Source organism: Ranitomeya imitator, chromosome 2 (assembly GCF_032444005.1).
Source record: "Ranitomeya imitator isolate aRanImi1 chromosome 2, aRanImi1.pri, whole genome shotgun sequence".
Lineage (NCBI taxonomy): Eukaryota > Metazoa > Chordata > Amphibia > Anura > Dendrobatidae > Ranitomeya > Ranitomeya imitator.
In genome coordinates this window covers 360,677,120-360,705,086 of record NC_091283.1, presented here as the reverse complement: position 1 = coordinate 360,705,086, position 27,967 = coordinate 360,677,120, and the positions used below count along the sequence as shown (strand labels likewise).

At 46.1% G+C, this 27,967-nt stretch overlaps 1 protein-coding gene across 3 annotated transcripts in view; it reads right to left on the bottom strand.

The window, feature by feature from the left end:
- The window catches only part of LOC138663839 (oocyte zinc finger protein XlCOF6-like), a 46,618-nt gene extending 20,758 nt beyond the window's left edge, over nt 1-25,860 (bottom strand). The window contains exons 1-7 of one of the 3 annotated variants that reach the window (XM_069750189.1): nt 25,795-25,860; nt 20,029-20,743; nt 18,902-19,052; nt 18,597-18,776; nt 18,390-18,513; nt 18,212-18,306; nt 17,114-17,204 (exon numbers count right to left, since the gene is read on the bottom strand). In XM_069750189.1, coding sequence (XP_069606290.1) covers nt 17,114-17,204; nt 18,212-18,306; nt 18,390-18,513; nt 18,597-18,776; nt 18,902-18,979 — 568 coding nt within the window. In that variant the 5' untranslated portion in view covers nt 18,980-19,052; nt 20,029-20,743; nt 25,795-25,860. Of the gene's footprint in view, nt 1-17,113; nt 17,205-18,211; nt 18,307-18,389; nt 18,514-18,596; nt 19,053-20,028; nt 20,744-25,794 lie in introns of those variants that run through there. The other 2 variants (XM_069750190.1, XM_069750188.1) reach the window with 2 other exon arrangements.
- Between the last annotated feature and the right edge of the window lie 2,107 nt (nt 25,861-27,967).

The following is a 27,967-nucleotide window of genomic DNA, read 5'->3' as shown; positions in this document are numbered from 1 at the left end:
GAGGTTTATTGTACTAACAGAAAATGTGCAATCTGCATTCAAACAAAATTTGACAGGTGCATAAGTATGGGCACCCCACCAGAAAAGTGACATTAATATTTAATAGATCCTCCTTTTGCAAAAATAACAGCCTCTAGTCGCTTCCTGTAGCTTTTAATGAGTTCCTGGATCCTGGATGAAGGTATTTTTGACCATTCCTCTTTACAAAACAATTCCAGTTCAGTTAAGTTTGATGGTCGCCGAGCATGGACCGTCCTCTTCAAATGATTCCACAGATGTTCAATGATATTCAGGTCTGGGGACTGGGATGGCCATTCGAGAACAGTGTAATTGTTCCTCTGCATGAATGCCTGAGTAGATTTGGAGCGGTGTTTTGGATCATTGTCTTGCTGAAAGATCCATCCCCTGCGTAACTTCAACTTTGTCACTGATTCATGAACATTATTGTCAAGAATCTGCTGATACTGAGAGGAATCCATGTGTCCCTCAACTTTAACAAGATTCCCGGTGCCGGCATTGGCCATACAGCCCCAAAGCATGATGGAACCTCCACCAAATTTTACTGTAGGTAGCAAGTGTTTTTCTTGGAATGCTGTGTTTTTTGGCCGCCATGCATAATGCCTTTTTGTATGACCAAACAACTCAATCTTGGTTTCCTCAGTCCACAGGACCTTCTTCCAAAAAGAAATTGGCTTCTCCAAATGTGCTTTTGCATACCTCAGCCGACTGTTTGTGGCGTGCTTGCAGAAACGGCTTCTTTCGCATCACTCTCCCATACAGCTTCTCCTTGTGCAAAGTGCGTTGTATAGGTGACCGATGCACAGTGACACCATCTGCAGCAAGTTGATGCTGCAGCTCTCTGGAGGTGGTCTGGGGATTGTCCTTGACTGATCTCACCATTCTTCTTCTCTGCCTTTCTGATGTTTTTCTTGGCCTGCCACTTCTGGCCTTAACAAGAACTGTACCTGTGTTCTTCCATTTCCTTACTATCTTCCTCACAGTGGAAATTGCCAGGTTAAATCTCTGAGACAGCTTTTTGTATCCTTCCCCTGAACAACTATGTTGAATAATCTTTGTTTTCAGATCATTAGACAGTTGTTTTGAGGAGCCCATGATGCCACTCTTCAGAGGAGATTCAAACAGGAGAACAACTTGCAAGTGGCCACTTTAAGTAGCTTTTCTCATGATTGCATACACCTGGCTATGAAGTTCAAAACTCAATGAGGTTAGAAAACCAAAAAAAGTGCTTTAGTAAGTCAGTAAAAAGTAGGTAGGAGTATTTAAAACAAGAAAATGATAAGGGTGCCCATACTTATGCACCTGTCAAATTTTGTTTGAATGCAGATTGCACATTTTCTGTTAGTACAATAAACCTCATTTCAAGGCAGAAACATTACTGTGTCCAACAGTTATTAGATAGATGAAACTGAAATAGCTGTTGCAAAAAAAACAATTTTTTATAAAACATTAAGCTTAAGATTAATAGGGGTGCCCAAACTTTTTCATATAACTGTAGTTAGGGAGGGAAGATTAACTCCGAAACTGCTTGTGCTGTAGCGATTTCCACTGTCCAACACCACCATTTTTTTGAAGGGACAGTGGCGGTTATATTTTTGTGCATCAGCTCTGTAGCTTATTAGGCTGCCTTATAAAGCTCCCTGATAGCTGCATTGCTGTTTGCACGCTGCTCTGCAAACCAACTGCTTTTTTAAAAGCAAAAATCATGTTGCTCCTTTCTGCACAGTTATCTTGTTTATTTGTCCACACTTTTGTGTGCAGCAGTCCTTTTTATTGCTGCCATACTTTTCCTGAGATCATTGTAGGGAGATTGAAATTGTACTACAGTCCTTGTATTTTTTCATATATCTTCCAGCCACTTTCTCCAACTTACATTGTGTTGGTTGTTATATACACTGGGCCTGAGTTTTGGTTCAGTCTCCCAAAAAAAGGGAGATTCAAATTCTCACAAAGTGGATATACTTCAGTCCTGTTAGTTTGTCGTATATCAGCCAGCCACTTTCTGCCACTAACATTGTGTTGTTTTATGCACAGGGCCTGAGTTTTGGTTCAGTCTCCCCAAAAAAAGGGAGATTTAAATTCTCAACAAGTTTATATACACCTTCTACCTTGTTTTACAGTACCATATAACGGTTGTTATTTTGGTTAGATTTTCCCAAAAATGAGAAAGTCTGGTGGAAGAGCCCATGGGCGGTGGTTGCCAGCTGGTGGTAGTGGCAAAAGCACAATAGCACCTAAGGCTGGAGGTGTTGAGCCAGCGTCATCGTCTGGCTACACAAGGCCTCGAAGGCTCCCTTATCTGGGAGTAGGAAAATACGTACGCTACTCACCTGGTAGCAGTGTTTTTTCAGGAGCCATGACAGCACAACGAGAGAGGGGATCCGCCCTTCAGGGACAGGAAACCTACAGACATAAAAAGGGCGGCACCTCTCTCCCACGTCAGTTGTTTCCAGAGCATGAGAGGACCACCTTGGTTAATAACACAGATGCAGTATATACATGAATACTTTTTATTATGCAAGTGAAAATAAACTTTAACTCAAGATTAACAGGGTGTTGCATCATCCAAAAATATAGGGTAGGGAATCTAAGGGTGCTGTCATGGCTCCTGAAAAAACACTGCTACCAGGTGAGTAGCGTACGTATTTATTCAGTCGCCATGACAGCACAACGAGAGACTTTCAGAGACGAAAGATTTAGGGGGGGATAATAGCTTCTAGCACTCTTCTCCCAAACGTAAGGTCTGAGGAACTACCCAGATCTAATCTGTAATGTCTAAGAAAGGTAGAAGGGGAAGACCATGTGGCCGCCTTACATATGTCTTCGATTGACACTTCTGACCTCTCCGCCCAGGAAGATGCCATGGCTCGCGTGGAGTGTGCCTTTATACCATCTGGAACTTCGTTGCCACCTGCGGTATAAGCGAGAGAGATTGCCTCCCTAATCCATCTGGCTAGAGTGTTTTTAGATACTCTAAGACCTTTCCTTACCCCTTGATAGGCTACAAATAAAGAGTTATCTTTTTTCCAGGAATCTGAAACTGTAATATATCTAAGGAGGCATCTCCTCACATCTAAGCAATGGAATTTACGTTCTTTATCGTTAGTAGCCTTAGCGACTGCCGCATCCAACTTCGGGACTTTATCCCATGAGGACGAAGCCGCTTCTTCAAAGGGATACCGTCTTTTAAAGGCTGGCGGAAGCGACCCCTTCCTTTCTGGTTTCTTCCATTCTTTTGAGATTAACGATTTGATCTTGTCAATCACTGGAAAGGCTCTTCGGGATTTTCGCTCAATACCCCTGAACATAACATCCTGAATGGAACATTCCGATTGGGTATCTTCTATCCCCATTGTGCTGTTAACTGCTTTGACCAGATGGTTAACCCTTTCTAGGGACAAACAGGCTCGAGCAGACTCCTGATCCTCAGAGGAGGAAATGGACGGAAGAGACCCTGAGCTCAGCTCACCCGAATCCGAATCTACCTCAGATAAAGGGGATGACCTTTTAGCTTCTGCCCCCCGAGATTTGGATCTCTCGGCACCTTTAATTTCCTGTCTCACCATCTCTCTTATTGTAGAGGTTAGATCAGGCGCCTCCTCCTCCAGTAAACGTTGAATACATATTTTACATAACTTCCTCAAATGTCCATCTGGAAGCGGCTCTGCACATTCGGCACACTGCCTATGTTTGGCTTTGGACAAACTTTTCCTCCCCTGATAGAGGAAAAAAGACAAGGGGAACACAACCATCACTAAGTGGACTTTCACGAAGCTCACTTACCCCGTCCAGTAATGAGTGGTACCGTAGATGGGGGATCCTTCGAAGCCGGCAAATCTTTACGGGCTGAGGATTTTGGTATAGAGATCCGTGCCTCCTTAGCTCCACCAGCGCGGCTACTGCCACTAGACCGACGCTGGGAGCTTCTACGAGGCTTACTAGCAATCCAGTGATTACTGGCTAAATTAAGATTATATAACGCTCCCAGCGCTGACACCTGAACTCTAAGAGTACTTGTGGCCAAGCCCATTTCCAGGCCTTTTTGTAAAAAATTCAAGAACCTGGTTAATACATGGTTCTTGGTCAATTTGAGCCCCTGAAAAAGATAAAAATTTCCGACCTAGGGACTTTATCTCTGACAGCTGCTGCGGCTCCTGCTGCTGCTGGCTGGTAGTTCCTTCTGGCGACTCCATTATGGAATGGGTGAGGAACTCTGATTATCCCAGCTTGCCACATTAAATACCCCCAAGGTACCGCCCCTGGATGGGGGCCAGCAGGGAATCCCAGGTGGCCATTAAACCGTCTGCCGCTGTGCTGCGCTACCCCTCCCTGAAGCCCAGACTGATCCCGCAGCTGGGCGCCGCCATTAGCCGGAGATGACGCTACTGCGCATGCCCAGCCGCGTCATCCGGCCGCGCCGCCCGCCGCGTCATCCGGACACGCCCCCTTCAGGACACGGCGGCGGCGCCAAGCCGACACGCGGACCAGGACGCCAGCAAACCCCCCGGACCAATGCCGCGTCCCCGCCCGGACCAGCGTGACTCCCGGGACCCTGAGTAGCCAAGCACCTCCATAGGTATGTGCGGTTGCCTGAGAAGCTAGCCTATCAGAGGCTGCTTCCTCCTGCTGTCACCTACACCGCGCAGTGCCCCTGCCGTGTGGTGCTTCCTGCCCCCTGGACGGGCCGACGTAGGGGACCCCCGCTACCTGTACCGGGCCGCCAGGAGTGGGGAGTCTTCTTACTTCGACCCTCTTGTCAGGGCCTGTCTGCAAGAGGTTCCGCTGTCAGGGACAGGAAACCAAACTGACGTGGGAGAGAGGTGCCGCCCTTTTTATGTCTGTAGGTTTCCTGTCCCTGAAGGGCGGATCCCCTCTCTCGTTGTGCTGTCATGGCGACTGAATAAATAGCTTTTAAAGCCGGATGATCTAACCTTCATTAAAATGAACCAATCATGGATTTCAAATTATTTGGCCTCACCTTCCCCTGCTGACACGTAGCTTGCCTGAAAAATGTCTTGCTTTTGGCCTCCTCTTACTGACTTCTCCAATTCCTCCATTTGCAGCTGCTGAATGTCCACCATAGGCCATTTTTATACCTCCCTAAATGGGCTGACTCCCCCCACAGGGCCGTGGTCACCACCTGTCGCAAGCAGAGTGCCGTTTGCCTGGACAGGTGGGTGGGCCCACTCTTGGGCAACGGCACTGGCACAGGGTCCCTCATAGTACAATGAAGTGTCTCTGACGGTGGTGGTGCACAACCAACGTCAGACACACCGTCGTAATATGAAGGGCCATGTGCCAGTACCGCCGCCCACGAGAGTGTTCCCCCCCAGCTTGAACAGTGCTCTACCATTTGCAATACTTACCTCTCCCTGCTCCACCACTGTGTAGTCTGTGCTGTTAAATCCTTCAATGGCACTGCCAATACAAATTTGTTGAAATGATAGATGATAGTTAAAATATACAGGGGCCCTGGCCTCCATTTAAACCAGTTAATACTTTGCGCCTACTACCACTGTCTGCTACTTAGCAGAGGAGCCCACCCCTGTACCTAGCTATGCCACCTGTTTAGTCCTGTTACCAATTTTGAACTGCATTTAGCCTACTTTATGATTTGGGCCTACTAACTGTGTCTGCCACTCATTACAGTTGCCCTCCACTGAACAAAGCAATGCCGCCTATTTAGTCCTGTAACCAATTTTGAACTGCATTTAGCCTACTTTATTCTTTGGGCCTAGATCTGTGTTTCCTCCTCATCCTGCCCATTGCCCAGCCACTGCTAGATGAGTCTGCTGGTACATTGACCCAGACCACTACATTCCCCTTGCACTCTACACAGCCAGAATCTGACCCTGCTGAAAGTCAGGATCCCCTTCCCACATACTATACCACCTTACACGGGGACAAAGAGGAAGGTGCAGATGAAAGTGCAGGTGGGTGGGCATACTTGTTGGTGACGTCACTGGCACAGGGCCCCTCATAGTACTCAAAAGTGTCTCTGCCAGTGGGAGGCGCCACCCGCCATCAAACACACCGTTGTACTATGAGGGGACCTGTGCCAGTGCTACTGCCAACGAGTGGGCCCCCCCTGCTTGCTCAGGATCACAACACTTGCAAAGTTGAAATACTTACCTCTCCCTGCTCCACCGCCGTGACGTATTCCGCGTTTCCTGGGCCCACGAAAATTTTGAGCCAGCCCTATCCCCCCCCCCACAACTTTAGCCAAATGACCCCCAGTTTTCAATGCCTAACTATTATTATAAAGTAAATTAAGATTGACAAGCTTAAGTAATAAGAATTGATGTTTTTGGAATTAAAAAGGGCTCTGTAGGTGTTTTTTCTGTCCTCCACTCACTGCCGACTTTGATTCCCCATTGACTTGCATTGGGTTTCGTGTTTCAGTCGGACCCGACTTTTCGCAATAATCGGCCGACTTCACCCGACCCGACTTTTGACAAAGTCGGGTTTTGCGAAACCCGACTCAACCCGAAAAAAGTAAAAGTCGCTCAACTCTAGTCACCAGACCTGAACCCAATCGAGATGGTTTGGGGTGAGCTGGGCCGCAGAGTGAAGGCAAAAGGGCCAACAAGTGCTAAGCATCTCTGGGAACTCCTTCAAGATTCTTGGAAGACCATTTCCGGTGACTACCTCTTGAAGCTCATCAAGAAAAAAAGTGTGCAAAGCAGTCATCAAAGCAAAAGGTGGCTACTGGCGAACTCAGTCGAGGGGTTCAAGAGAGGCCTGGATGTCTTCCTGGAGCAGAACAATATTGTATCATACAATTATTAGGTTCTGTAGAAGGACGTAGATCTGGGGATTTATTATGATGGAATATAGGCTGAACTGGATGGACAAATGTCTTTTTTCGGCCTTACTAACTATGTTACTATGTTACTTTGAAGAACCTAGAATGTAAGACACATTTTCAGTTGTTTCACACTTTTTTGTTAAGTATATAATTCCACATGTGTTAATTCATAGTTTTGATGCCATCAGTGTGACTATTTGATATTAGTATTATAATTCTGCCATACTGATATGTAACTGTGGGATATTTTTGATATATTTCTGGGACTTTGTATGACGCTACTATTACTATTTCCCTCTCTAAAGGGTGTTCTATCTAATGCATGGTGTGGCACAAGAGTGAGATATGGAGAGAAATAGATACATCTAAAAGATCCCCACATTAAATCAATGACATTGTTGTGGCACTGTTATATGGTATGTATTTCTGTCCATCTGTCACGATAGCGCTGCCGCGGGCAGTATGCATGCGCGCCTTTTCTCCGCTATCCCCACCGACTTCCCATGTCTCTATGCAGCCCGGGGCAGGTCACGTGGGGCATTGCGTGTTCCCGACACATCCTGCTGCATGATGCGGGCGACGGCTGGCGTCACGGTTGCCGAGGTGACGGATGCGCCACTTCCGGTCCACGGCAACGCTACTTCCGGGACTCTTGCATTTATATAGTCCAGCATGTTTTAATACACTGCGCCCCCTGAAGAAGGTGCCATCCGAAACGCTCATAGGGGCAAACAGGCGGATCCCCTAGGTCCTTACTGGTGTTATCCATTAGGTATGGTATTTAATCGGTCTATCCGAGTAGCCCTCCCCTTATATATATGGTCCATTACTTGCACTATTGCACTTTACTGCCTCGGGATATAGCCACTATTTATATGCTGCTATATAACCAATTTAATCTTGAGTGGGCTTTTACTTGCACTAAATGGTAGCTATCGAACAATCTGATAGACACAAGCCTCTTTGATATATATGATATGATATGTTACAATGCTATTCTGATATCATACCTTCATTAAAATAGTATATACTATGTGTTTCCAAACATACCTTTAAACATTGTTATTACATACCCATGGTCCTAACGGATCTTGCCAGTCATTAGTATTTTATATTCATGTACAGTATATACTCGAGTATAAGCCGAGATTTTGAACCCATTTTTTAGGCTGAAAATGCCCCTTTCGGCTTATACTTGAGTCATGTCCCAGGGGGTCGGCGGGGTCTGCATGTCCCTGCTTCTCAGGATCCCGCAGCTCTTCCTGTGTTCAGCGGTCACGTGGTACCACTCATTAAATAAATGAATATGGACGTGACCACTCCCAAAGGGGTGGAGCGCATATACATTACTTTAATGAGCGGTACAAGTGACCGCTGAACACAGGAACAAGTTGCCGGCGTCAGAGACCATCGCATCGGAGAAGCAGGGACCGCGCCGGGAGGGTGAGTATAACGGGGGAGGTGAGCCAGGGGATATTCACCTGTCCCCGTTCCACCGCCAAGGGCAGCTCCGTCTTCCACGTCCTCTGGCTGTGACATTCAGGTCAAAGGGCGCGATGACATGTTCAGTGTGCGCGCCACCCTCTGCCTGAACGGTCACTGCAGAGAGACGGAAGACAGAGCGGCGCATGGTGGTGGAACGGGGACAGGTGAATATCGCACATGCCGGTGTCCCCGCCTGCTCAGGACAAGAGGCGAGTATGCCATTTTTTTTATCGCAACAGCAGCATATGGGGCAAATGTTTCTATGGAGCATCTTATGGGGCCATAATCAACCTTTATGCAACATTGTATGTGGCACATTTTCTATGTAGCATCTTATGGGGCCATAATCAACCTTTATGCAGCATTGCATGGGGCACATTTTCTATGGAGCATCCTATAGGGCCATAATCAACTGCGTCTTTCCAGTCTCCATGGCAATTAGTTGCCGTGGCGACTTGACGCGCCTGGCTCGGATTTGCCGGGGGCCGCTGCACTTTGTGCGCCAACATGCTTTCATTCCCGCAAGTCTATTGCCTTTTAGTGTATTATCTTTTGTTGTGCATTATACTGCTGTTGGTAATAGAAATACACTCTTTGTGGCTACACGATTTGCTCTGTTTAAGATATGTTTTTTGGCTTTTGCAATCTGTGCGTTATTTTGCACCTTATTCTGCTCCCAATCTTATAAGTTCACCATGCCAACACATTTGGATTTGGGAGAACGTATTGGAATGGATGTCTCTGTTTACCAATAAGAATGTTACCGCTGCGGTTTTACATTTTATTTTTGGTTTTGTATAGTTTCTTATTTTTTGCTGCTCTGGCGACTTTCTGCATGCGGTCTGGATTTGTTTACAATGGTTGCATTGCGCCATATAATCTTTTAGGACCTCAATTAAAACCTATACCTTTCCGCACATTATGGTGATGTGTACGTCGGGCTGTTGGAGCATATTCCTTTTGTTACCATGGTGACGCCTTGTGCGTTGTTTTAGATCCACTTCCGTTCATGCGCCGTTTTCTGCTTACACTTGCGTAGTTTTGCGGTGATATGCTTTTTATATGTGCAATAGGGTTTATTTATAACATGGCATTACATTTATGGATTGATTCTGTTGCTATATACTAATATATTTTTGGGGGCAATGTAAGTATTTTCATTTTGATAAAGTGCCGCTCGCATAGTACTTCCGGTCATGCGCAGTCTAGAGGCATTTATCACAGATAGAAGGATTAAGGTCTTTTTAGACATGCGCATTCGTACTATATATTTGTCTTGGCAGAGCAGGACGGCATTCATGGCGCAGTAGAGGCATAAATGATTATTCTTCTCATTGGCTTTTGTCTAACACACCTTCTTTTCTTATTGGTCGGATGTTCTGTTTATACTTACCTCTCTCCTAATGGCGCCACCCTCTGACGAAGGCAACGTGCCAAAATGCGCGTCGGGTGTTGGACGCCATTCCAGGAGACCAAGTATACACTATATCGCTCTGTAAGTTTCTCATATTTCATTCCTTTGTTTTTGAGGCTTAAATGTTAAGTACGTAGCTTACAGTTATACTATGGCCCTGGTCTAATTATATATATGTGGAGACACTGACTCCTATTGGCGGTTTGGCAAATTGCACTCTTGCACTTTGAATAGATCTTATATTGTGAACTTTTACCACACGTTTATTATGAATTTTTTGATGAAATTTGATATATGCACTTTATAAAGTTTGGTATTTATTGTTTATAGTTTTATGCACATTACTTGTTAGCACTACATGTGCACTATAAATATATTATTTACACATTTATAAGCCAATTATTGATGTCAGTGTATTCTATAATGAATGGTATACTGGATATACTTGCGTCTTTACACTAATATACAGAAAGTGTTTTTATATATTTTAACATATTTATGGATTTTTGATCTCATTGTTTTAAGCTTCTATTAATAAACATTATATGATATTAATGGTTATAATATTCTATGGAGCATCTTACGGGGCCATAATCAACCTTTATGCAACAGTGTATGGGGCACATTTTCTATGGAGCATCTTATAGGGCCATAATCAACCTTTATGCAGTATTATATGGGGCAGAATATTCTATGGAGCATCTCATAGGGCCATAATCAACCTTTATGCAGTATTATATGGGGTACATTTTCTATGGAGCATCTTATGGGGCCATAATCAACCTTTATGCAGGATTATATGGGGCATATTTTAATATGGAGCATCTTATGGGGCCATAATGAACAGTATGGAGCATTATATGGGGCTCCTGATTCAATATGGATATTCAAAAACACAACCTACTGATGTCTAAATTAATTTTACTTTTATTGATATCTATTTTTATTTTTGAAATTTACCAGTAGCTGCTGCATTTCCCACCCTAGGCTTATACCCGAGTCATTAAGTTTTCCCAGTTTTTTGTGGCAAAAGTAGGAGTCTCTGCTTATACTCGAGTATATACGGTATGTTTCACGGTTGTTTCAATATTTCCTAATATATTTTGTACAATAAAGTTGTTATTTTTTCCTACATACTTTGGACTGTTTGATTGTCTTTTTTCCTTTTCCCCCTCTCTGGACTATATGCAGAAGATCTACCTCACTAGCATGGATTGAACTATTGGAAATGACAACTTCAGGAATGCACCAGTTAAGTGCCTTTTTTTATTTTTACCAGCCACATTGCACAGAGGGCGATCTTGCAGCACCAGTCTCAATTTGTTTTATAGAGCGGCACCTTAATTTATTTTTGGTTTTAAAAGAAATTGAAAAGTCAGGATAAAGGGAAACTCTGCTGGTATTGTACAGAAATTCACACTTGGCCTCACTGCACATTTACTGTTGTCAATCATAGAAGTGAAGCTCGGCCAGAAAGACTGGACCTGGTCTTGTAGGGACCATATGAGCACATTCAGTAGCACAGAAAGGAGAGAAGGTAGATTCATCCAGTAGTTCATCCGCACCTACTAACATATAATATAAGCCGACGGCTCTCATTCACCGACCTTCCTTCCCTTTTTTTTTTCTCTCATTTTCACTCCTGGCGACATATCCCCCAATCTTGCCCCCCCCCCACCTCATACATCCCACTAATCATCACCCCTATCCTAAAATAAACTACTGCAGTCCCTCACACTTAAAACCTGTGCAACTGACCCCCACCCCCCTGCTTCCTCTCTCTGGGGCACTTTGGAATGCCCGCTCTGTCTGCCACAAAATCCACGATCTCTTTACTTCCCGCAACCTTTCCTTCCTGGCCCTCAATGAGACCTGGCTGACGCCCCCTGACACGGCCTCTCCTGCTGCACTGAGTTACAGTCGGTGGCCTCCACTTTACCCACACTCCTCGCTCTGGCAACAGACATGGCGGAGGAGTGGGTTTCCTTTTTTCTAAAAACTGCTACTTCAACCCTATCCAACCCCCACCCTCCCTTATCCTCCCTTCTTTCGAGGTTCACTCTGTCCGTATCTACTCTCCCTCTAATCTCAAAATGGCTGTCATATACCGACCACCGGGCTCAGCCACTGCCTTCACTGACCAATTCTCCACCTGGCATCTTCACTTTCTCTCTGCTGACATCCACACCATCATAATGGGTGACTTTACTATCCCTACTGACACTCGCCAACCAGCAGCCTCCAAGCTCCTGGCCCTTACCTCATCCTATGGACTTACTCAGTGGTCATCCACAGCCACCCACACAGACGGACATACGTTACACCTCATCTTCAGCCGCCTCTGTTCTCACAACTTCTCCCTTCCCCCTATCTGACCACCATCTACTCACCTTCTCTTCCTTGTCCTCCTCACCCGCCCCCCACGTCCAGCCAGCACCACAACCTCGCAGAAACCTTGCACATCTAGACATTCATAGACTTTCAGACTCTCTTCTACCCCTGTCCTCCATATCTTCACTCCACGGCAAGGATAGCGCCACCACTTTCTATAACTCCACCCTCACATCAAAAATGACAAAAAAAGACTCGCACATCCAAACTAGTGTGAATAGGTGCATACCAGGAGCAGCTACCTCCATACATGAATATACAAAAAAGGTTGCACTCTATTGTGCAAAAGCATGTCTAATATGAAATATATGAAATATGAATAGCAAAATGGCTTTTGAACATTAGGAAAATATTTAAGAGACACTTTGCACAGAATTTGATATAATCAAATAGTGTGAGCCCATCAACCAGTCGTCAAGGTGGTCTCATAACTGATGGGTCCCTGACCCCCCTGTCCAAATGTGAACTCCTCCCATCACCATGTGGTTTTTAATTGCATTTCATCACACTTGGTCCCGGCCAACTCATATGTAGGCTTTGCTGAACAGAGGTGTCCACATTCACCCAGGCATACAGACATTGGCCTTTGGTAAGTGTTCACATTTGGACAGGGGGGTCAGGGACCCATCAGTTATGAGACCACCTTGACGACTGGTTGATGGGCTCACACTATTTGATTATATCAAATTCTGTGCAAAGCGTCTCTTAAATATTTTCCTAATGTTCAAAAGCCATTTTGCTATTCATATTTCATATATTTCATATTAGACATGCTTTTTTTGCACAATAGAGTGCAACCTTTTTTGTATATCCACCCTCACATCAGCCATAGACTCAGTCACCCCACTCATGCATGTCAAAGTGCGACAAATCAATAGGCAACCGTGGCATAACAACCTCACCAAAAAACTCTGACAAGCATCCAGGGTCACGGAGCAGCGTTGGAAAAAACACCCCTGCCAGGCGACTTCACTGCTTTCAAAAAAGCTACACTTGTCTTCAAACTAGCCCTCACTTCTTCTAAACAGACCTATTTCACTAACCTTGTATCTTGACTATCCTACAGTCATGGTGAAAAGTATTGACACCACTGCAATTCTGTCAGATAATACTCAGTTTCTTCTTGAAAATGATTGCAAACACAAATTATTTGGTATTATCATCTTCATTTAATTTGTCTTAAATGAAAAAAACACAAAAGAGAATGAAGCAAAAAGCAAAACATTGATCATTTCACACAAAACTCCAAAAATGGGCCAGACAAAAGTATTGGCACCCTCAGCCTAATACTTGGTTGCACAACCTTTAGCCAAAATAACTGCGACCAACCGCTTCCGGTAACCATCAATGAGTTTCTCACAATGCTCTGCTGGAATTTTAGACCATTCATCTTTGGCAAACTGCTCCAGGTCCCTGATATTTGAAGGGTGCCTTCTCCAAACTGCCATTTTTAGATCTCTCCACAGGTGTTCTATGGGATTCAGGTCTGGACTCATTGCTGGCCACCTTAGAAGTCTCCAGTGCTTTCTCTCAAACCATTTTCTAGTGCTTTTTGAAGTGTGTTTTGGGTCATTGTCCTGCTGGAAGACCCATGACCTCTGAGGGAGACCCAGCTTTCTCACGCTGGGCCCTATATTATGCTGCAAAATTTGTTGGTAGTCTACAGACTTCATAATGCCATGCACACGGTCAAGCAGTCCAGTGCCAGAGGCAGCAAAGCAACCCCAAAACATAAGGGAACCTCTGCCATGTTTGACTGTAGGGACCATGTTCTTTTCTTTGAATGCCTCTTTTTTTCTCCTGTAAACTCTATGTTGATGCCTTTGCCCAAAAAGCTCTACTTTTGTCTCATCTGACCAGAGAACATTCTTCCAAAACGTTTTAGGCTTTTTCAGGTAAGTTTTGGCAAACTCCAGCCTGGCTTTTTTGTGTCTCGGGGTAAGAAGTGGGGTCTTCCTGGGTCTCCTACCATACAGTCCCTTTTCATTCAGACGCCGACGGATAGTACGGGTTGACACTGTTGTACCCTCGGACTGCAGGGCAGCTTGAACTTTTTTGGATGTTAGTCGAGGTTCTTTATCCAACATCCGCACAATCTTGCGTTGAAATCTCTTGTCAATTTTTCTTTTCCGTCCACATCTAGGGAGGTTAGCAACAGTGCCATGGGCTTTAAACTTCTTGATGACACTGCGCATGGTAGACACAGGAACATTCAGGTCTTTGGAGATGGACTTGTAACCTTGAGATTGCTCATGCTTCCTCACAATTTGGTTTCTCAAGTCCTCAGACAGTTCTTTGGTCTTCTTTCTTTTCTCCATGCTCAATGTGGTACACACAAGGACACAGGTTGAGTCAACTTTAATCCATGTCAACTGGCTGCAAGTGTGATTTAGTTATTGCCAACACCTGTTAGGTGCCACAGGTAAGTTACAGGTGCTGTTAATTACACAAATTAGAGAAGCATCACATGATTTTTCGAACAGTGCCAATAATTTTGTCCACTCCCTTTTTTATGTTTGGTGTGGAGTAATATCCAATTTGGCTTTAGGACAATTCTTTTTGTGTTTTTTCATTTAAGACAAATTAAATGAAGATAATAATACCAAATAATTTGTGTTTGCAATCATTTTCAGGAAGAAAATTAGTATTATCTGACAGAATTGCAGGGGTGTCAATACTTTTGGCCATGACTGTACAACCCAAAACAACTGTTCAGCACATTTAACTCTCCTCCGCCCACCACTGCCACCTCCAACTCCCCTCATCTCTTCTGAGGACTTTGCCACCTACTTCAAAAACAAGATCGACCAAACAAGGCAAACCTTTACTGTTCCACCAACCCAACCACTCCATATACCAGACCTCTGCCCTTCCTCAATAACTTCCCTCTCCAACAGGAGAACTTACTCGCCTCCTTTCCAAATCACACCTCACCACCTGTGCACTTGACCCCATCCCTTCCCACCTGCTCCCCAACCTCACTAACACACTCATTTCAGCCCTAACCCATCTCTTCAAACTATTGCCATCTTCTGGTACTTTCCCCTCTGCCTTCAAACATGCCACCACCACACCCATCCTCAAAAAAGCTAACCTTGACCCAACTGCTATGCCCAGCTATCGCCCCATATCACTGCTCCTGTTTGCTTCCAAACTCCTTGAGCAGCATGCCCACGCTCAACTTTCCTCCCACCTCTCATCTAACTCCCTCCTTGACAATCTCCAATCTGGCTTCCGCCCCCTCAACTCCACCGAAACTGCTCTGACCAAAATTACTAATGACTTACTCACAGCCAAAGCTAAAAGACAGTTCTCCATCCTCCTCCTTCTCGACCTGTCCTCTGCTTTCGACACAGTCGACCACTGCCTATTGCTACAGATTCTTTCTTCCCTCAGCATCAAAGGCCTTGCCCTGTCCTGGATTGCCTCATACCTGTCCGACCGCACATTTAGAGTTTCCCGCTCACACACTACCTCCTCACCCCACCCCCTCTCTGTAGGGAGTCCCTCAACGATCTGTCCTAGGGCCTCTACTTATTTCTATCTATACCCTTGGCCTAGGACAAATCACAAAGTCCAATGGCTTCCAGTACCACCTATATGCGGACGACACTCAGATCTACCTCTCTGGCTCAGATGTTGCCTCTCTTCTGGCCAGAATCCCGGAGTGTCTGTCAGCCATATCCTCCTTCTTCAACTCTCGCTTCCTAAACTCAATGTAGACAAAACCGAACTCATCATCTTTCCCCCATCTCATGTATCCCCCCTACCTGATCTATCAATTATGGTAAAAGGCATCACGCTCTCTCCCACACCTGAAATCCCCTGCCTCGGGGTAACTCTCGATTCTGTCCTGTCCTTCAAACCGAATGTCCAAACTCTTGCCACCTCCTGTCGCCTCCAATTCAAAAATATTGCCAGAATCCGTCCCTTCCTCAGCCCACAATCTACTAAAACTCTTGTACATGCCCTCAACATCTCCCGCCTCGATTACTGCAGCACCCTCCTTTGTGGCCTCCCCATTAACTCCCTTGCGCCACTCCAGTCTGTCCTCATCTCTGCTGCTCGGCTAATCCACCTCTCTCCTCGCTACTCCCCTGCTTCACCCCTCTGCAAATCACTCCACTGGCTCCCAATTCCCCAACAAATCCAGTTCAAACTACTAACACTGATCTACAAAGCCATCCACAACCTGTCCCCTCCCTATATCTCTGAACTAATCTCCCACAATCTTCTCTCACGTAATCTTCGATCCTCCCAAAACCTCTTACTCTCCTCCACACTTATTTGTTCCTCACACAACCGCCTCCAAGATTTCTCCTGAATATCCCCCATCCTCTGTTATTCCGAGCCTCAACACGTCCGATTATCCACCACCCTCGGATCCTTCAGACGGAACCTGAAAACCATCTCTTCAGGAAAGCCTACAATAACCATTCTGCCGCTTCACCAACTACCCGAGCTGCCGCCTCACCAACCACCCAAGCCGCTGCCACGTCGCCAACCACCCAAGCTGCCGCATCGCCACAGCCAGAGTTGCCACCTCAGCAACCAACCGAACTGCTGCCTCACCACCACCTGTGCTGCAGGACACCGACCTTCTGTCTCTTCCCCATTATCCCAAAGAATGTAAGTCCACAAGGACAGGGTCCTCTCCCCTCTGTACCAGCCTGTCATTGTAAATTTGTTTACTGTTATCGATATCTATAACCCTGTATGCAACCCCTTTTCACAAGTACAGCACCATGGAATTAATGGTGCTATATAAATAAATAATAATAAAATAATAATAAAATATCAGAGTTCTAGGAAGCCAACAGCATCATTACCCGCTTTCTCTCACAGGCCCATCATAATATTTTTCTTCAAATTATTTTTTAACTTGTCAGTACATTCTACGTTTTAGGTTATTTGTCTGTGTAGTTTACAGACCTGGGCAGGCTACCGTCAGCATCTCCTAATCCGTGACTTCTCTGCATTTAGTAGTTACTACTCACCTGGGTAGTCATATGTAGGAATCTCCTCTTTACACTGCTCATCACCCCTCACATATGTCTCTACAGTATTTATATAGGTCAGATCTTCACCCTGAAACAAATATTGTAAAAGTCACCGACAGACAGAAGTCACATCTATGATCAGCTCTAATCCTGCCATCTCCACCATTCTCATTACACAAGTATGAGGGTATGTGCACACGTCAGGATTTCTTGCAGAAATTTTCCTGACAAAAACCGGACATTTCTGCCAGAAATCCGCATGCGTTTTTTTCACGTTTTTTAACACGTTTTTTCCCAAATGCATAGAATTGCAGGAAAAACGCAGAAAATCCGCAAAAATAATGAACATGCTAATTTTTTTACCGCGATGCGTTTTTTTCGCGGAAAAAAACGCATCCATGTGCACAAAACATGCAGAATGCATTCTAAATGATAGAATGCATAATGTATGCGCTTTTAATGAGTTTTTATAGCGTTTTTAGCACGCAAAAAACACGGAAAAAACCTGAACGTATGCACATAGCCTAACACATATAATATGCAGGGAGGAGGGACAGGGAGTCTCTACGTGGGTAGTAGCCAGCTGGAATCCAAGCGAGTTTGCTAAAATGTGTCTGGTGGGTGCCAAACCTGCTGGTGCATTCAGCAAACGTTTCCAGCACACCGACCAGTTACAATGAAAAAAGTTTATTTGGGCATGATTAAAAATAAAACAATAAAAACAACATGACGTGTTTCTGGCACAAAGGTGTGCCCTTAGTCGGGTTGTTTTTATTGTTTATTTTTTGTTCAATCGTTTATATTGAATTTTCTCACATACCAAACTTTTTACAAGAAACGTAAGAATCACGGCCACGCAGTGCTCTATCAAAGGCATTGTTTATTTTTAATCATGTCCAAATAAACTTTTTTCATTTTAACTGGTCGGTGTGCTGGAAACGTTTGCTGAATGCAATGCACCCACCATACACATTTTAGCAAACTTTTTGGATTCCTTTCCTTTAATACTGGTGGATAAAACAAGACTGAGCACAAGACCTTCACAGCCATCTACACATCATAAGGGAATTCTCATGACACCTTCTCTCCATCTACCTGATGATCCTGAGGAACATTGGGATCTTGTTTACAGTCCTGTGGAAGAAGAGGACGGGGACATCTCTCTGGTGTTGTCCTCTTACTGGATAGAACTGGAGGAAACACATACAGGGACTGAATTCATTCTTTATATACAGATAATTATAGACAGTTTGTATTCAGCCCTGTCTATTACCTGGTGATGTGAGGGGCTGGGGAACCTCCATCATGATGTCTTTGTGCAGATCTTTGCGTCCTTCTAAATACTTCCACTCCTCCATGGAGAAATAGATGGAGACATCCTGACACCTTATAGGAACCTGACACATACAATGATACTGTCATCACCCCGATCCCTTCATAGTGTTATTGTATAATGTCCCAGCATTCCCAGCAGCGTCACCTCTCCAGTCAGCAGCTCAATGATCTTGGAGGTGAGTTCTAGGATCTTCTGGTCATTGATGTCCTCATGTATCAGGGGGTGAGGAGGAGGCCCTGTGATTGGGCTAAGGGGTCTTCCACATCCCTCAGACACAGAGACCTGACAGTGCTCACTAGAGGTCTTCTTCACTACTGTATAATCCTGGTTATAGAGAGACACATTAATAAATCTAACTATAGACATTTCCAAAGTCCTCACCTCTCCAGTTCTGTCTGTTATTTCCATAGATAAGAATGATGTAATGTGGCAACATCAGAATCGCTCACCTCTCCAGTAAGACTGAAGAGGATCTCTAGGGTGAGGTGTAATATCCTCTCCACCATCTTGTCTCTGTCCATATCCATCCTTGATGGGTAAAATCAGGAAAATGTTCTTATATAGAAGATCTTCACTGACAGGATTTGATATTGTAGAGTCCTGAATGAGAAGATGAGCCGATGTAACATCATAAAAATCCTATGTAATAATACAATTACTGGAGATAATAAGAGGAAACATTTCAGAAGATAGAACATGTAGGTGTTGTATCTTGTAATCTTGTGTGGACTGGAACATAAGTTGAATTTCTGAGTAAAGGCCCCTTCACATTTAGCGACGCTGCAGCGATACCGACAACGATCCGAATCGCTGCAGCGTCGCTGTTTGGTCGCTGGAGAGCTGTCACACAGACCGCTCTCCAGCGACCAACGATGCCGGTAACCAGGGTAAACATCGGGTAACTAAGCGCAGGGCCGCGCTTAGTAACCCGATGTTTACCCTGGTTACCATCCTAAAAGTAAAAAAAACAAACACTAGATACTTACCTACAGCCGTCTGTCCTCCAGCGCTGCGCTCTGCTTCTCTGCTCTCCTCCTGTACTGTCTGGGAGCCGGAAAGCAGAGCGGTGACGTCACCGCTCTGCTTTCCGGCTCACAGACAGTACAGGAGGAGAGCAGAGCACAGCGCTGGAGGACAGACAGCGGTAGGTAAGTATCTAGTGTTTGTTTTTTTTTACTTTTAGCATGGTAACCAGGGTAAACATCGGGTTACTAAGCGCGGCCCTGCGCTTAGTTACCCGATGTTTACCCTGGTTACCAGTGAAGACATCGCTGGATCGGTGTCACACACGCCGATCCAGCGATGTCTCCAGGGAGTCCAGCGACGAAATAAAGTTCTGGACTTTCTTCAGCGACCAACGATCTCCCAGCAGGGGCCTGATCGTTAGTCGCTGTCACACATAACGATTTCATTAACGATATCGTTGCTACGTCACAAATAGCAACGATATCGTTAACAATATCGTTATGTGTGAAGGTACCTTAAGACATTTCCTCCATGATCCCAATCAGTGGCTAATCCAACTTCTCTCCAAATGAACATCCACTCTGGTAAGGAAGGGATGTCAGAGACTTACTTTTTTTGATGCAGAATCCGCTTTCCATTCTCTGAGCCATAAGGCCCTTCTGATCGTGATGGCATTTGCCGCTGACAGAGCAGCACAGCTAAACGCATCCAAAGATGAGTGTACCAGATAATCTCCTGCCCGAGAAATCTGGCTGGCCAGATGCACTGCCTCTGGAGGAAGATTACTGCTCTGAAAGGAATTATCCGAGGTCTCAGACCAGGAGACCATTGCTTTAGCTACCCATGCTACAGCGAAAGATGGACAGAAAGTCGAGCCTGATGCTTCGAAGACAGAGCGAGCCAAATTTTCTGACGGTCCGTGGGATTTTTAATGGATGATCCATCTGGCAGGGATAGAAAGGTTTTGGATGCCAGGTGAGACACTGGCGGGTCTACTACAGGAGATTCAGCCCAATCTTTCCTTAGATCAGCTGAAAAAAGACACTTCGCCTCAAGAGGCCTTTGTCCTGTGAAGCGTTAATCAGCACAGTGAGCGACCGGATAAACTATAGCCCGTAACTCCGGGTAAATGTCAAATGCTCTATAAGGGCGTTTATTCCTCTTGAAGGACACAGCATGACCCGACACGGAGCTGGAGTCTTCGTCAACCTTCAGAGTCTTGTTGACAGTCTCAATCAGTGAATCCCCCGTTTTCTGAAAATCTGGTGAATCCGGATCCAAGGAGACGTCCGATTCATACTCCGAATCGTGTTCATAACAAAACCCTGGAGAGGGAGAGCGAGAAACTGAGCTCACGGACGCCAAGGCACGTGGCTGCTCGGGTGACATACTACGGATCCGTTTTCTAGACGCCTGTACGTTTATAGAGTGCTGCTAGCCAACAGCTCCCTTGTCGGGGAGGATCAATCTACGTCAGTCATGCAAATGCCACAATCCACAGAAGGAACACGGAAGGATTCAATCGCTTTGGCCAGAGAAGCAGCAGTGACGAAACCCAATCAGGGGGACTAAATACAATGGGCTATGTGGCAGCGGGGGGCTCCTGAATGTATTTGGGGTCACAAGCTTTGCAGAGCATTGAATTCTCAGCTTTAGGAAATGCAGACTGGCAGGAGTTACATGAATTGAAATAGACTGTGAGGGTATGTGCACACGTCAGGATTTCTTGCAGAAATTTTCCTGACAAAAACCGGACATTTCTGCCAGAAATCCGCATGCGTTTTTACCGCGATTTTACCGTGTTTTTCACGCGTTTTTCATGCATTTTTGGTGAGTTTTTTGTGTGTTTTTCCCAAATGCATAGAATTGCGGGAAAAACGCAGAAAATCTGCAAAAATAATGAACATGCTCATTTTTTTACCGCGATGCGGTTTTTTGCGGAAAAAAACGCATCTATGTGCACAAAACATGCAGAATGCATTCTAAATGATAGAATGCATAATGTATGCGTTTTTAATGAGTTTTTATAGCGTTTTTAGTGCCAAAAAACCTGAACGTGTGCACATGGCCTCAGGGTATGTGCACATGTTCCGGATTTTCCCGATAAAAACGCTATAAAATCGCTTAAAAATCGCGAACATTATGCATCCTATAATTTAGAATGCATTCCGCATTTTTTGTGCACATGTTTGCGTTTTTTCCGCCAAAAAAACGCATTCCGCAAAAAGAAGTAGCATGTTCATTATTTTTGCGGATTTCCCATTAATTTGGAGTGTCCGGAAAAAAACGCAAAAAATCTGCACAAAAAACGCGCAAAAAACACGCATGCGGATTTCTGGCAGAAATGTCCGTTTTTTGTCAGGAAATTTCTGCAAGAAATACTGACGTGTGCACATAGCCTAATAGTCTTATAAGTTTTCTTTGGTGCCTTAGGCTCAGACATGATGTACCCCTCTATGTGCACCTGTAAAAGGGATTCCTACAGAGTATGGGGTACAGCAGAGGTGCGGGAGAGCGATAGTGCAGCGCTCCCTTACCCAGATCCTGTGTCCCCTGTCTCATCTTTGCAGTGTGGCACTCCTGATGTGGTTAGCGCTGTCCTCAGCGCTGATGCCTCAAGATCCTTGTGCCAGGAAGCCGCTTCCAGATGCCAGTGTGTGTCCGGAGGCGGCAGGGTAATGAGAAACATGGCCACCGAGATCTGCATAGTGAGCAAGGCCATCAGAGTCTCCAGCTGCGGCCTGCACAAGGCCAAAGCCGGGGCTAAATTTTTAAGTGCTGGTGCCGAACATGAGAAGCCGGATGTTCGTCCACCTGCTGTCAGTATGGGACCCCAATGCCAGTCCCGCTCCGGACCGCTTGCTCAGAGCCCTCCAGCTCTAGCATCTACCCAGAGAATTTACCGGGTGGAAGGTAACGCAGCTGTATGCAGCAGGTCAGGATACAGTAAGGCTACGTTCACATTAGCGTTGTGCGACGCAGCGTCGGGCGCTGCTGTGGCGATGCATGCGTCATGCGCCCCTATATTTAACATGGGGGGCGCATGGACATGCGTTGTGCTGCGTTTTGCGACGCATGCGTTTTTTTGCCGCAAGCGTAGGGCGCAGAGGACGCAGCAAGTTGCATTTTTTTTTGCGTCCATTTTTCGGCAAAAAAGGACGCATGCGTCGCAAAACGCAGCGTTTTAGTTTGCGTTGTGCGGTGCGTCGCCGACGCAGCCCCGCACAACGCAAATGTGAACGTAGCCTAAGTCCTCCCTTCTGTCGCCGCTGGTTTTGGACGGTGCAGTGATAAAGGGTGAACCCTCAATCCACCATCTCTTTCATAGGGCGGTGGACAGAGACCGTCCGCCTCCTTGTATCCTCCGCTTTAACAGTGGTGATGCAGTGGGGGCTGCATGGATGCCAAAAAAGTGCCTCTGTACATCCACGGGGTTCAATCCCACAGGATGGACAGGGCTGGTTGACCGGCATTAGGCCTGGCTGCAGAAGAGGGTACATGGAGGTGACACTCCATGTGCTTGTCTATTGATGGTGCGGGGAGAAAGGTGCCCTTTAAGGAACCCGTAGGCCCTAAAAATCAGCTCAGGCATGGCGTTCCATGTCGCAGGAGGGGGTACGTGGAGGCAGCACTCCACGTTCCTGCCTGTTGTTGGTCTAGGGAGATCGGAACCTTGTAAGGATCCGTCGCCTCTTCATCCAAAGAGAAAAGAGAAAAGTAAAAATCAAAAAATTGAAAAGTTAAAATGAAAAAGCCTCCTACGGACACTAAGCATGAACTGATTCTCTTGGAGCCAGCATGAGGGTGTATACTGCAGAGGAGGAGCTAGCTTTCTTTGTATTAACTTAGTGTCAGCCCCTTAGTGGCAACAGCATAACACCAATGGTCCTGTGTCCCCCCAATGAGGAAAAGGAGAAAAGAAGAATGCAATGATAACCAATAAGTGGGAGTACTTGTACAAAAGAGGGATACAATTGAGCAGAGAGTATATAGCCCGCTACCTAGAGACTTTTTTACGCAGTTTGGAGCCTCCTGGTGGCGGGGCGTAAACCTGCAGACCTGCATCACCCAATATTATTAATGAGGAAAGGCGCTATATATTCAAAACACCCCCCCACATGCAGCCCAAAGCAAGTGACATAAGGCTAGTTTCACATTAGTGTTTGCATGAGCTGCGGACTTCCTCCGTGAAGCCCCGCCCTCGGCCGCACCTCCGCCGCTAGCTCCACCTACTTCTACATGCGGCCGGCATGCGGCCTGCGTACCTATCTTTAACATTAGGTACGTAGGTCGTGCGGCTGTATGCGGATGTTTCCGCATGCGTCATTTTGACGATGCGGAGAAAAAAAAATATTGCTACAAGCTGCATTCTACGCTGGTCGCCACATCGTCAAAACGACGCATGCGGAAGCATCCGCATACAGCCGCACGACCTACGTACCGAATGTTAAAGATAAATACGCAGGCCGCATGCAGAAGTAGGCAGAGCTAGCGGCGGCGATGTGGCCGAGGGCGGGGCTACACGGAGGAAGTCCGCAGCCCTCCGCAGCTCATGCAAACGCTAATGTGAAACTGGCCTTACACATTATCCTGCACTGCACCGTGCAACATCACCTCCTTACCCATGCAGCCCCACACAAAAAACATCATCCCTTTCCCCACATCAGCCCTCCAGCAAGCAGCAACACCCCTGCCTTCCCCAGGCAGACTCCCAGCACGCAGCCACATGCAAGTGACATATCGCCTTCTTTCCCCATGCAGCCCCCAGCACACAGATAAATGCAGCCAACAGGACCCCCAGCACACAGATACACAAAAGTTCCAGGACTTCCTCCACGCAGACCACATCATGCAGCCCCACAGAAGTGACAGCAACCCTTCCTTCCCATGCAGATCCCAAGCCCCATCCAAGTGACAGGAACCCATCGTTCGCCATGCAGACCCGCAGGACGCAGCCACACGCAAGTAACAGAACCCCTCCTTAAATATGCAGACTCCCAGCCCCACTCAAATAACAGCACTCCCTTCTCCCCACGCAGACCCCCAGTACAACGAAAGTAACAGCACTCCCTTCTCCCAATGCAGACTCCCAGTGCCACGAAAGTAACATGACTCCCTTCTTCCACACAGACCTTCAGCCCAATGCAAGTAACAGGACTCCCTCCTTCCCCATGGAGACCTCCAGCCCCATACAAGCAACGGGACCCTCTCCTCCCCATGCAGACCCCCAGCCCACAGATACACAAAAGTTCCAGGACCTCCTCGTGCTCCACGCAGGCCACAACATGCAGCCCCACACAAGTAACAGAAGTCCTTCCTTCCCACACAGATCCCAAGCCCTATGTAAGTGACAGGAACCCTTCTTTCCCCATGCAGCCCCCAGCATGCAGACCAATGCAACCAGCAAGACCCCTTCCTTCCCCACGCAGACCCCCAGCCACACGCAAGTAATAGCACCCCTTCCTTCCCCATGCAAATTACAGGACCCCCTCTTTCCCCACACAGTCTCCTAGCACACAGCCACCTACAAGTAACAGGACCCTCTCCTCCCCACGCAGACCCCAAGCACACAGATACACAAAGATTCCTGGACCTCCTCCTTCTCCATGCAGACCACATCATGCAGCCCCACACAAGTAACAGAAGTCCTTCCTTCCCACGCAGATACCAAGCCCTAAACAAGTGACAGGAACCCATCGTTCCTCATGCAGACCCGCAGGACGCAGCCACACGCAAGTAACAGGACCCCCTCCTTAAACATGGAGACTCCCAGTGCCACGAAAGTAACAGGACCCCTCCTTCCTCACATAGACCTTCAGCCCCATGCAAGTAACAGGACCCCTCCTTCCTCACATAGACCTTCAGCCCCATGCAAGTAACAGGACCCCTCCTTCCTCACATAGACCTTCAGCCCCATGCAAGTAACAGGACCCCTCCTTCCTCACATAGACCTTCAGCCCCATGCAAGTAACAGGACCCCTCCTTCCTCACATAGACCTTCAGCCCCATGCAAGTAACAGGACCCCTCCTTCCTCACATAGACCTTCAGCCCCATGCAAGTAACAGGACCCCTCCTTCCCTATGGAGACCCCCAGCCAAATACAAGTAACAGGACCCTCTAATTCCTCAAGCAGACCCCCAGCCACACACATATACCACTACCAGAACCATTCCTTCTCCATGCAGAACTCAGCCACACACAAGGAACAGGACCCCTCCTTCCCCATGCAGACCCCCAGTCACACAAGTAACAGGACCCTTTCTTTGCCACGCAGATCCCAATCCAACAAATACAAAGTCTCCCTGTTCCCTGTGCGCCCCTCAAACATGCAGCCCCCCTTGCAGGAATATCCACACAGGAGTGCCCCCAAATCACCTCAGTGTAATCTTCCTGGTATCAGGTTTGCAATGGAGGAAGAGGCTCCGCCCCTCCTGTGACATCATCTCCTCACATGGTCACATGGGCCTGATGTTGGATTTAGCCTTGTCCTCATCTAGTGGGGGCTCTGCAGGTGGAGGGATGTGGAGATCCCCCATTACTGGCACATTTAGGCTGTGTGCACACGTTGCAGATTTCCCTGCGGATTTTTCTGCACTGAATCTGCATCTCTTGGCAGAAAACGCAGGTGAAAGCTAAATAAAGATGTATAAGTGGACAAAAAAAAAAAGATTTGTGATGTCATTTCTTGTCCAACCTCCTCTTTTACATTTGTCCAACCCGCAACTTATTACACACATAGATAGATAGATAGAATAGATAGAAAGATGACAGATCTGTAGATAGATCGATAGATATTATCTATCTATAGAACTGTCATCTATCTATACTATCTATCATCTATCTCTCATTCCTTCTATCTATTATATCTATCATCTATCTCATTCCTTCTATAGATAGATAGATGGAAGGAATGGTATAGATAGATGATAGAAAGATGACAGATAGATCTATAGATAGATAGATGTATATATAGATCGATAGATATCTATAGATCTGTCTTCTATCTATCTCATTCCTTCTATCTATCTATTATCTCTCATCTATCTCATTCCTTCTATCGATAGATAGGAAAGAATGGGATAGATAGATGGAAGGAATGTGATAGATATATATATTCATATATCTATAGATATATCTATGGATAGATGTAGATAGATATATGGATAGATATATCTATGTATTGTAGCGTGGCTAAAGGTCATGTTATTAATGGACGGTATGTATCGCAGAGGTGGGTGGCCCTGTGATGGAAGCCTGGGTATGTTTTGCTCAAGCAGATCTACTGCTGAGGGATTTGTTTACATTGGGAAGGCTTCCAGGTGATTGGAGAGATGGGTGGGTTCACTCACCTACAAACCCACCCTAAGAGGCGTGTTTGAATACCTAAGATGGTTTTGTGTTGAAGGACCTGTGGTGATGTCACACTCACCTGACTGGCCATGTGACAGGTATCTGGGTGTGGTTACACCTATGTAAAGAGGTGTGTGTAGCCCATGTGGAGAGTGTGTTTGGGAGTCTGTCAGGGTGGACAGACTTCCCTGTGCAGAGTGGCCTGTGTGTTGGACGGTTCCAAGTGGGGACAGACGTCCTGAACAGCACACAGAGACCATATTTAGGCTGGAGAGCCTACGTGCTGGACAGGGCACAGCCTGTATGCCCACAGATCTGAGAGAGAGCGGAGCTCTAATATGGACATTGAGGATTCAACTGTCTGAAGTAAGACTGTTTACCTGTTGTTCCTGTTGCTATGTGGTTTATGGAGCAATAAACCTGTGAACTTTTAATGAAACGTGCCTCCAGAGTGTCATTTGCCGCACCTGAGCGAGTACAATCCCTACAGTATCTATAGATATATCTATAAATATATCTATTGATAGATATATCCATAGTTAATTTTCTGCACCAGAGGGGGAAAGCCGATGGCCGGGGACGAATATTTGTAGCCTGGGAAGGGGGTAATACTCATGGCCCCTTCGCAGGCTATGAATATCAGCCCGCAGCTGTCTGTGTAGCCTTAACTGGCAATTAAAATAGGGGGACCCATACTTTATAGCCCGAAAGGCTACACAGACAGCTGTAGGCTGAGATTCATAGCCTAGAAAGGGGCCATGGATATTTGTCCTCCCCTTCCCCCCCCCCCCCCCCCCGGCTAAAAATAAGAAGTGCCAATTCCAGCACTTAGCCCCTCTCTTCCCACTGCCCTGTAATGGTGGGATATGGGGTAATAAGGTGTTAATGTCACCTTGCTATTGTAAGGTGACATTAAGCCCGGTTAATAATGGAGAGGCGTCAATAAGACGCCTATTTATTACTAATCCAATAGTAGTGAAAGGGTTACAAAAATAGACAGACAGAAAAAGTATTTTAATATTCTTAATTTCACCATACTTACCATACTCGATCGCTTGCAAAAAATTAAAAATAATAAACCAACTGTATACTCACTTACCGCCGTAGTCCAATTAATAACGAGTGTCCCACGACAATTTCCCCTATAGAACAGTGACATTGGGTGATGTCACTGTTCTATAGGGCCTCCAATGACACA